Source organism: Nesoenas mayeri, assembly GCF_963082525.1.
Source record: "Nesoenas mayeri genome assembly, chromosome: 2".
NCBI lineage: Eukaryota > Metazoa > Chordata > Aves > Columbiformes > Columbidae > Nesoenas > Nesoenas mayeri.
This window is the reverse complement of record NC_137543.1, coordinates 132,863,315-132,874,509: the sequence shown is the minus strand read 5'-3', so window position 1 is coordinate 132,874,509 and position 11,195 is coordinate 132,863,315. Positions and strand designations below refer to the sequence as shown.

The 11,195-nt window shown below is 41.3% G+C and overlaps 1 protein-coding gene across 1 annotated transcript; it reads right to left on the bottom strand.

The window, feature by feature from the left end:
- Positions 1-3,634: 3,634 nt before the first annotated feature.
- On the bottom strand, positions 3,635-7,565 carry AGR2 (anterior gradient 2, protein disulphide isomerase family member; the record flags this gene model as incomplete). The annotated part of the gene is made up of 7 exons (XM_080340527.1): positions 7,212-7,565; positions 6,876-6,939; positions 6,730-6,782; positions 5,694-5,767; positions 5,239-5,302; positions 4,214-4,297; positions 3,635-3,684 (listed from the first exon to the last, which is right to left on the bottom strand). The coding sequence occupies exons 1-7, from the start codon at positions 7,351-7,353 to the stop codon at positions 3,635-3,637; spliced, it is 531 nt and encodes a 176-aa protein (XP_080196653.1). The 5' UTR covers positions 7,354-7,565.
- Between the last annotated feature and the right edge of the window lie 3,630 nt (positions 7,566-11,195).

Below are 11,195 nucleotides of genomic sequence, written 5' to 3'. Positions count from 1 at the left end.
TTAAGAGCCTTCAGATTATTGCTGAAGTATAATGTAAAAGTATGCAGCATTTTTTCACACCCCCACCCCAAGTGCTGTCCTGTTTAAGCAACTAACCAGCTGTTCTCAATACTTGTTGAGGACAGTGATTATCTTGTGACTGCCTTCAGCAAGAGTTTATTTTCCTAGTCTAGACAGGACTGTTTAAATGTAGTAATTTAAAGGAGAAGTCTTACAAAGAAGGTGTATGAAGCTTAAGATAATACCACATTGCTGCATCGATTTTTATTCGTCCTAACTATTTCAGTGCTCAGTTTTGGGTGGGTTTAGTCTCATAAATGTGGTAGGTGATGCTGGAGTGTAAGTGTGCATCACTGAGAAAATACTGAAAAGCTTACCACTTCAGAAAGTGTTGTGTCTCAAAACATGTGAATCGATGGATTGTGTGGCTTGATTGAAGTTTTTCTACCATATTAATAATAATTTGTCTCTTCAAGGTTGTGGTTAAAAAAACCAAAACAAACCCCAGCACAAACTTGGAAGATTCACATTAGAGTGTGGATTCACTTTCAGAACCTGATTCTTAAGCCGGACAATAAAACACATTGAGTCTGACTTTGGGTTTTGGGTGGAAGAGAGTAACCTCCCTTGGGAGGTCTGACTTGTGTATCATGATACAAGAAATGTATTGTTCTGATGTGCTGAAATACAGCATTTTAAAGAATGATTTATGCCTATTCTTGGTGAGTTTTGTCTTAGAAGCTTTCTTTTTTTCATTGCTTTGTCTTTTCTCTTGAGAAAATAGTTTGGTCATATAAAGATTTTGTTGTTTGGCTTCTAGAGAGATGTTTTTAATTTTTATATGATCGAGAATTGGGCTTAATTGTAACCGGATTTTCTAGAAGCTGTTTACAAAAGCAGCAAAGTATCAAAATAACAAAGCGGTTTAACTTGGAGCATTCTTAATGCTTATATTAGATGTTTTTTGACCTTAATTACATTGAAATGCTTTCTTAAAGTTGGTTATTCTAGGAAAATGTAGAAAGCTGTCTTGATTTCCTTCAAGACACCTACACATTTTCATCACATATAAGTAACTGGCTATAAAATAATAAAATATAATTCTTCTACATCAATCTGAGAAAGTGAATCCAAATGGTAACTAGCATACTGATACCACTGTGCAGCATCTGCCTGGTTTCACATGAGAAGAACTATTACAAAAAGAAAAAGCTTGCAAAACTTGATACCTTTAAAAATGTATGTTAAAGTCTATAGCTGACGAGTAGAAATGTGCTAGTGTTACTAGCTTGCATGATTATTTTAGACCTAATTATTTAAAGATTGAATGCTAGTGGAATTCTGGAAACCTCATCCATCCAGTGTACTTCAGATTACCGACTGTATGTACTTCAGCAATGGTTTTCCAAATAAATTGAAAGAGGTTTTTAGGTATCTTAGCTTGGTTTGATGCCTCTATGGGCCTAAATAATCTGCATTTAGAGGGGAGGATGAAAAAAGCAGAATTAATTTGAATTAAGATTCTTGAAAATTTGGCTAAGGTGAAAAGCAAATGACAAGTGCCTTGAGTGCAAAAAATTAATTTCAGCTTCAAAAATAAAGTTGTTGCTACTTGCAGGCTGAACTAGCTCATGTATTTGCATCTATAGCACACAGACTACGGGACCCTTGTAGATTCTGCCTTAAATCCATTTTAGGATATGCATCAGTACATCTGCTTAAGCAAATGACGTTACTTCAGGAGTCTTGCAAAAACAGACTTGTAAATGTGATGGCACAAGCAGCTTCCCCCCACTGCATCCTTTTCCCCCCGCTCTGTCTTCTGGATGCTGCAGTAGAATGGAACATCTTGCTGAACTGCTGAAGGAATAGTGGCATGACTGAGGCCAGTTCCAGGTGTCACATGAGGTTTTCTGGGTGGTAGGGTTTGCATAGCTTGCCAGAGACATATCAGCAGGTTCTAATTTTGCTGAGAAGTTCCTTTGAGCTGAAACCCACACTTCTCTTACCTGTCCTACCCTCCCAAGTGTGTTCCTCTCTTGTGGTCATCATCATGACTGGTAGTGCTAGTAGTGGTAATAGTAGTGACAACAATAATGGCTGACATCATTGCCAAAAAGCTGAGGAGATAGTGGAGATACATTCCTGGGCAAAGTGTTTCTCACTGGTGGTCTGTACAGCCATGTGTTCAGCTGCAGGGTTTCTTTTAGTTCTGACTTCTCTTATTCCTTTTGGGCTTGTAAATGAGCAATCACAAGCTGTAACACCATCATGAAATCAACCATATAATCAGTATAATATTACTTCTATTAATCAGCTCAAGGCTTTTCTGAATTCCAGTGTAAGCAGGAGTCGTCTAAGGGCAACAATTTTTAGCTTTAAAAAAAATTCTTCATGTGGGTAATGTGATCCTCAGACCACATCAGAATGCAGCATGTTTAAAAGAAGAAACAAAAAAACCCCATGTAAACAATCCCATCCTCTAGTAGCAAGTACTTTTCTGTGAAAGGTTTGCACTTCTTATCTAGCTGTAAAAGAAAAGGCTGATAATGACAGCTCAGACATAGGTTGGTGCTATGAGAAAATAAATGGAGATAAAGCAGGCTGAGCAGTCCTGCGTTTAGCTGGCTGCTAGAACTGGAGATAAAAAGCTGCTTTCCTGTACTGGGCTTGGCTGGGTAGAGTTAATTTTCTTCACAGTAGCTGGTATGGTGCTGTGTTTGGATTGTGACCGAAACAGTGTTGGTAACACAGGGACGTGTCACTGAGCGGTGTTCACATGGAGTCAAGCGGGGAGGCTGGAGAGGCACCAGGAGCTGGGAGGGGGCACAGCTGGAACAGCTGGCCCCGACTGACCCAAGGCTATCCCAGATCACACGTCATTGTGCTCAGCAATAAAAGCTAGGGTAAGGAGGAATTGGGGGGACATTGGGAGCTATGGCATTTGTCTTTCCAAGTTGCCATTGTGCATGTTGGAGCCCTGCTTTCCTGGAGATGGCTGAACACCCACCTGCCCATGGGGAGTAGTGAATGAATCCTTGTTTTATTTTGCTGGTGTGCACAGCTTTTGCTTTATTTATTAAACTGTCCTTATCTCAACTCACAAGTTTTCTTACTCTTACCCTTCAGTTCTCTCCCCCATCCCTCTGGAGGGGAGTGAAGGAGCAGCTGTGTGGGGCTGAGCTGCTGGCTGGGGTTAACCCACAACAGCCCTTTTCCTTCCAAAGGGCTTAGGTGTAAAACTGCAAGCTGTGGTCTCAAGTAACAGAGTGGGTTTAGTCTTTCTAATAATAGTAGATGATTATAAGGAAAAGAAACCAAAACACAAAAATCCCCACAAAACCCACAACACAGCAACGTTTTGTATGTAAACACTGGAAACGGATTTATTTCTTAAAAAATCATTTTTTACAGTTGGATCATACAATATTCTTCTGTATGCCTTAAAGGCCTCCAGCTTTTAAATATGCTGCCTAGTACAAAAGTGCTAATGTAAAACTGTAGTGTTTGTGTATATAAACCAGCACTACACATTACTAAATATCGCTCTAAATAGGCTCTTCACCAGTTTCAATGAGTGGAGAAGAGGTTGAAGATCAGACTTCATAGTATTTAAGGGCTTTCCTTCTTCCCCTTACAGTTCAGTCTTCAGGAGCTTCTGCGCTTTCTGCATATTTGAATACACTGGAAATGAAATATTTATACATGTTATTTATGTTGCAACTTCCTATTCCAGCAGCTACAATTGTGGTAGAGAAAATGTCGTTATTGTTAAAGCTTTTGCTCACATGCCTATTGCTATACGGATTCTGATGCACTGTGCTCTTCCAAGCATTTTCTGAACATCATCTGTTTGATTTTGAGCGGTGAGAACACAGATCTGTTAAGGCAATCGTGCAGGCATTCGCAGGGCAGAGATGGGAGCTGTGCAGCGGTGAGAGTTCTCACCATTGCGTACACTGAATACTGCTGAATTATGCACGTTCACACTGACGTGTGCTTTCTCTTAAAACAGATGAATGTTTAAGGCTCCAGGGCTCTGCCGTCATTCTCTTCACCTCACTGAGTTTAAGTCTAGCATCTTGTTCCATTTTAATCCTGGTTAACTATCTTTCAGCAAGTACTGATTGTGAGAGGCTGTAATGCCTGGTGTTATTCCTTGTCGCGTGAAAAGTATAACCGATTTCAGGATATTTCAGAATATGCTACTTACACAATGAAATGTCAGAGGGCTCATACGCGTAGAGGCGATTTGAGTATCTTCCAGTGATATCTGCTCTCACAGTCAGGGAAGGATCTAGAAGAAAACAAAAAGGATGAGAGAAGTTGTAGAGAACAGGACTAACCTTCAAACAGAAGGAAATAAAGCTTTCTGCGCTTCTGCTTGCTTCCTAAATGTTTCTGCAAGACAAGTCTGCTTTCGCTAAAAAAACCCCAAACAAATCATCCTTCTACACAGTCACTGCATTACAATTTTAAGTGTTCACGCAGAAGTGGATATGTTTATTCTGTTCAATGCTGATGAGCCTTACACCCTGTGCCACTGCATAGATCCTGAATTAACTTTACAAGCTAAGGCTGCTTTCAGGCTATTAATGTTTTAAAAAATAAGTAATAAAGGCAGAGATAATATGGCAGTTGCCTTGGTCTGTTGAAAATTATCATCACAAGATAGATTTATCAAGGGATGTGCTAGTGATACGTGTGTATGTAAGGTTATGTATCTGTTCTGGGAGAGGGAACACTGGGGTGCCTGCATGGCCGCTAATACGTGTTCAAAATGTAAAAGGCTATGAGGGGGAGTGCAGGTGAGGTGAGCATGGAGCTGAGTTCTGAGCTTTGAAAATCGGCCCCTGAAGCCTCCAAGGTCACTGCTGTTCCTGCATTGTCTGAGACTGTTGTTACAAATGGAAACCTGATGGGTATGTGGTATTTTTAGGGATAGGAAGATGAGCAAGGCTGAGCCAGTGTCTACTCATTCCAGTGACTGCGGCATCACGTCATTTCAATGCCACAAGGGAAGAAATTGCATCATTTGTGGCACCAGTGGGGGAGGAATGCTGGACCTGTGAGGCTAATGACCCATCTGGGTTTGCTTTGAAATTTCATCCAACAAAACCAACTAGATTTTTTTTGTTTCTTATGGAATATATTCCCGCTAGCAAGCCTGAGGATTTGAGATGCACGGTGCAGCAGGGGCTTCAATCTGAGATCAGCTTTGATGCGGGAGATACTCACCTATGAACAAAATCCGAGGGACGTACTGGCCATCAGGGGAAAGATTCTTGTCTGTGGTTTCATACTTAAAAAAAAACAGATAAGGTTCCCAGTGAGGATTGCAGGAGGGCATGTTACATAATTTTTTTTTGTCTTTCTGCTTTGTGTTATGAAATAGAGCTTAAATAATACATTTTGCCATTAAAAAAGTCAGCCTGAGATGCAAAGTTTTAACAGCTGGAGTTGCAAATTGATAGCAACAGTTAATGTTACTACTGAACTTTAAGTTCCCTCATATTTTGAGGTTATGATAGCTACAGATAAAAGAGACTCATTACTAAATCTATTATGCTTCAGCACTAGTCATTTTTCTTAGCCAGCCCTGGCTGTTAAACCATCTAATTATAGCTAGAGAAGCCATAATTAAAACATAACTTTATTGCTTTCACTTAATGAAGTGTAACTGGGATACTTACCACAAGGTTCAGGAGAATGAATTGTTCAGCCAGTTTCTGTATATCTTTACTTTCGGCAAAGGCCTTCTTGAGGGCTAGAGTGGAAACAAATGGGAATGGAAGTTAAAAATATGTCCCTGAAATATATTGTCCTTGAAAAAGAGATTCAAACAAAATTACAGAACAAAAATGAGAATTCCCAGTTTACAATTACAGCAACTGAAGATTTTAAGTTAATTCCACTGGAAGGTGATCAACACATTTATACTTTGCGGTAAAGAGTAATTATAATGGTACAAAATGTCCCTTCTTCCTTCAGATGGTGCAGCTTGGTCTCAAACTTGTCTATATAAGTTTGAATTTGAGCATTGGACTCTTCAAACCTCTTACTCTACTGTTACAGTTTCTGGCTCCAGTTCTTAAGGCGCTGACCATACTGTGCATAGGACCTCAGCCTTGTACTTTTGAAAGGATTTTAACACTTGTACAAAGATCCTTCAGGAGTTACTGAAGCTATGGATGGTCACAAAGATCCTGCCGTGTGGGTTGGCTCATAGCAAGAAGGCCCCTCAGGTAAATTCAGAAACACTAGGGAAAGAACCATCCCAGTTACCAGAAATCCCACAAAAGCTCAATTTCAGCCTAGTCTTGTTTAGTCCCTGGCCAGATTCACTCGCAGTCACTAACAGTACTGAGGGCTGAATACGTCCTTTCCAGTAAATCACTGTTTTTCACTATTGCTGGTCTTGCTCTTATCTGATTGTGACACGAACAGAACCCGGATTTGTTACAGGTCATGTTGCCTGTTTCCGTACCAGCTCGTGCAAAACTGTAACGCCAATTTTATTTTATTTCTGCACCTGTGAAAATGCCTACGTGTGACAGCAACTTGAAGAACATGCCCTATGCTTATGCGAGTTAGCATTTCACTGAGCCTTCCTTAGCAAGCAGTGGGGGCTGATTTGCTGATTGAATTATTTTTGTTTTAAGCAGCATTTAGCCAGAAACTGAAAACTGGATTTTCTTTCTTTTTCCTTTCCCAGTGCCGGGGGATTACCTTGGCTGTGCGGGCAGTCGTCCAAGTGATGGATAATCATCAGGGGCTTGTTGCTGGAAAAGAAGATTCCTTGTTAGGAGCGGGGTAGATAGTAGGGGGTGCTAGAGGGCGCCAGGGGTACCGTGGGGGTGCCGGGGCCGCGGTACCTGTGCTTGGCGCGGAAAAGGGCTTCCTCGTACGTCTGTGTCCAGATCAGCTGGTCTCCCCAGCCTGCAGGGAAAGGACAGGCGGCGCGTTATAAGCGGGGCAGGTCGCCACGGGTTCGCGTCCCGCCCCCTGCCACTGCGGGGCTCTGAACAGAGGTGCTGCCAGAGGGCTTTGAATCAGGAGTAAAGAGGGAGGAGGGCTGGGAAATACTAGAAAATTTATTTGTAGAATGAATTGCAAGAAAATCAATATTTTAGAGCAGCGTAGAAATCAAAAGTTTAGCAGATTGCACTTTGTTTGTTTGTTTGGTGTGTGTTTTTTATTTTTTTCTTTACCTCTGGAGAGTGTCTGAGGCAGTTTCGGTTTGGCAGTAGTCTCCTTTGTCTCCTTGGTCTCCTTCTTGCCTGCATCCTTTGCTGCCAGAGCACAGGAGATGGCAACGAGCAGCAGGAACACGGACACATAACTCTTCTCCATGGCTGCTCCTGGAACAGGTGGGAGAAGCTGCAGGTTGTCCTGCCTGCCAGGCAGGTGCTTGCCTTGGGGCACACAGCGGATAAGGGCGGTAGAGGGGCAGGTCAAGTCCCAAGCATGCAGGAGGGTGAGTCAGGGCTGAAATGAACTGCTCCAGGCAGGGGCCTGGGCTTGGGGGAATGTCCAGCAAGGGTGAGGTTTGCTCAGCAAATTGCCATGGAGGGCCTGGCTGCTTTCTACAGCTCTCTTCATGCCATTAGGCTGTGGTCCTTCTAAGATGTGCACTTATGTGCTGGCTTCTCTCTCTTCTTTTTACATATGTTTAATTTGCTCAGTTAAACAACTGAGTTTTGGCAATTCCAAAAGTACTTTCAAGTCCTAATAAGTTCACAATTGTACCTCGATCTCCCAGAGTTACAGCAACCAAGGACTTTAGCAGCCCAGGCACTAAAAAATTGACTTGTCTCAGCTCTTTTCCATTTTGCAGCGGGAGCAACTCAAATGAGAAGTCAAAATGTTAAGCTAGGCTTTATAGTTAGCCATTGGCATAGACACAGCTTAATGCTGTTGTTTAAACTTCTGATCCTGTCTTTTCCCTTAAAAGCACCATATAATCCTTAAAACCAGTAGAATCTGTAATAAAAAGAGTGGGCAGGACTTGCTGTGTGGAACGTTTACTAGTTTAAGCAACACAAAGCAGAGGACTTTTCCTGAGCCAGCCTCTCTGGCATGGAGATGGAGATTAGACATGTCTGATGGGAAGCTCCTGTTTCAGCTGGGATGCTTCCTTGAAGGGATAAGACACTTTAGCAACATGACTCTATGTTTTGTTGATTAATATTCTCCTAGAAACTAAAACACTAATGTAATGGGTACAGTTAGAGAATCCAAGATATTCCAAAAGCAATACAGAAAATTAAAAAGGCTCATGCGAAAATTATAACTGGCTGACATTATTTAAAGTTCAGACAATGAAAATGAAACTCCAGGGCAACAGAAGCATTTTGCTGAGTAGGAGCTGCAGGAGGAGACATTAGCAGAATCTGCATCAGTGGTACAGTGTTCTTTCCTACTGGGATGCCCAATAGACCTCAAACATTCAAAGAGTCACTGTTTCAAAGGAAGGAAATACGACTTTTGCAGCAGGCTGCCTTTCTGCCCTGAGAAAAGTCTCCTTGGCAAGGAGGAAAATTGCATAAAGTTAAATTAAACTCAGTGGTTGCCTGAATAGTTGTTTTGGCTCGACCCATATAGTGGAAGTAATGCTTCCTCAAACAGAAAAAAACCAGAGGAGGTATGGAACAACCAGGAAAGCAAAGACCAGGTGAAGTTTATGCTGTTGCTGATGCAGAAAGCAAATACAGAGGAACATTAAACCCGCTCTTTAAAAACTTTGCCTCTGGAAGGCTATGTGCACTTCTGCTAAGTTTTCCACCCCCCAAAACAACCCCTCCTCTCTCAACTCCTCAGCCTGCAAAGCCAACATTTCTCCACACGTTTTTCTTCCTGGCAAGCTGTGCTGAACTGTGCCTACTTTGTTGCAGTCTTTTCTTTCCATGGATCGACCATCCCACCCCAGGTAAGCCAGGCTCAGAGCTCCCCCAGGTGCCCCCTGCAGCGGCGCCTCACCTGGTGTCCTGGCCCAGACGCCTGCCAGGGTGTGAAGGTGATCCGGCTGCGGTGTGAATGCTGCCGTGCCTACTGCCTATTTATGCACCTTCACACACCCCAACTCCGCCCACAAGCTTTGAATTAGGTTACTACTTCCAAAGAGCTAAACTTTCCAGTCTTTTCCCCCACCAAAACTTTCAGGGTTAAATTTGTAATTAAATAGCATTACAGATTCCTTTTGGAGGCTGCATCTAAAGCTCAGAGGTGTTTCTGTAGACTTTTGGACCTTTTTTGAAAGGTGATTTTAAAATGCTGGCAAAGATCCAAGTCCAGGTAAGCTTAAGTCAAGAATCCTGATTTGCCCAAAGAGTGATTTGTCTTTTTTTCATTGGCTGGAAAATCAATATGAGTCCCTGTTCTTTTAGTCCTCTGAAGAAGTTAGGTTGATGACTCAGAATTTTAGATGTTAATTAGATAATTAACTATGCACATTATATAGATATCTGTGTACACATGCACAGGTAACAGCACATAGGAAAATTGTAATAAAACCTAAAAGGAAAATTGGTCTCAGCAAAAACGTATTTGGAAGGTATAACAATAAACTGTGATCATAAGCGGAGGTCTAAAGGGATCTTTATTTCAAATGCCATGTTTTGTTGGTTGTATAAACATTCATTTTTAACTACAACATTAAAATATACCATTTTAGGTTTCAGATACACACATAATACAGTACAACGCTTAGAAAAGTGAGACCTTTCAGGTGGCTGGAAGGCCATCTCTACCATTGCACTGCTTGCAGGTGGTCCCTCCTCAGGGCTCAATGTGATCCTGTCCTCAGCAATATATGCTGAAACTACAGCATGTTCTCCTTGGTGCATGCCTCATATATTTCAGTGAGATTAAAATCACGTCTGTGGGCAGTGAACACTTAACATTACTCAGCTGGGTAGATGAAATCCATCAGATATGGATTTTCCTGTTTGAAATTCACAGTGCTCTCTGATGACTGCTACAAGGGCCCCCTTTTTTTTTTTTTTATGAATATACTTAAGAGAATATGGTGCTTTTTTAAAAATACCTTTTGCAAATAGTAACTAGGAAAACTTGATGCAGAAGCAAGGCGATGAACTCAAGGAAAAAAAATGCTGTTCCTCACAAATGTACAGTAGTACCTTGCTTTGCTTGGTTGCTTGTCTTACTAGAAGGGTGAAACCAAAGCTCCCAGGGATGCCAGTTATTTTAACTCCTGTTTCTATATGTTTCATGGCAAGTGTGTGTTCTGATAAAGAAATAAAATGAGAAAGATTGCTTATGCATCTCTGCTCCTTCTCTAGCACTTCTCGCTGAAGATTCAGAGATGTGTTTTGTTAGCTTCTATGTTATGTATCCAAATCACAACCATTCAGATTTTCTTCTATTAATAAAACATATCCTAAATAAGTTTCCGAGATCCATGTTTGTACATGTGAGCACTCACTTTGGACAATCAGGTTACATCCCTAGCCCACTTCAGTGTAGATGTAGGATTCAACCAACAGGTACCATTTCAGAAATCTTGGCCTCAGCTCATAATTGTAATTTAACACACTCTTGCTGTCTGTCTTCCCAGGTCACACCTAATAGCATTTGGTAGCCTTAAAGCCTGTAATATAAATTCTAGTTGCTTTCTGGTTACGTGAAGCCCTAATGAGCAAGTAGGCTCCTACTCACACACTTTTCTAAAGAAAAAATTGGGTTTTGTCTAAAAATGCATTCTCAAAACTAAGCCCTTACCCACTCCTTGGCTCCCACCTTAGGTCTATTTCCATTTACCTACAGTTTATTGGTAATATTTTCAAATCGGATGGCAGAAGAGATGGTTAGGATTTAAAATATGACATTCTGACCCTTTGATTTCTGCTTTCAAAAAACCCCACCAATCCATCAGGATTTTGATATCTCTGAAGACATTCTTTTCCACTTGCATGTGCACATTTATAACACAGGTCACCACCACTTGGCATAAATTGGCAAGCTGAAATGCGAACGTGGAGCATCCTTTACACAGCTTCAGGTAAAGGTGGGGATTTATCATGTACTCTGTTCTTATACTCCTTTTTGAGCTGTGAAATACTGGGATGTCTGGAAGGCATTGCTGATGTGTTTTAAAATCAGTAAGTCATTTGAACACATGTAGTAAATATACTTGCTCTTGTATTTTTTAGTGCCCCTTTTCACAACAGTAAGGA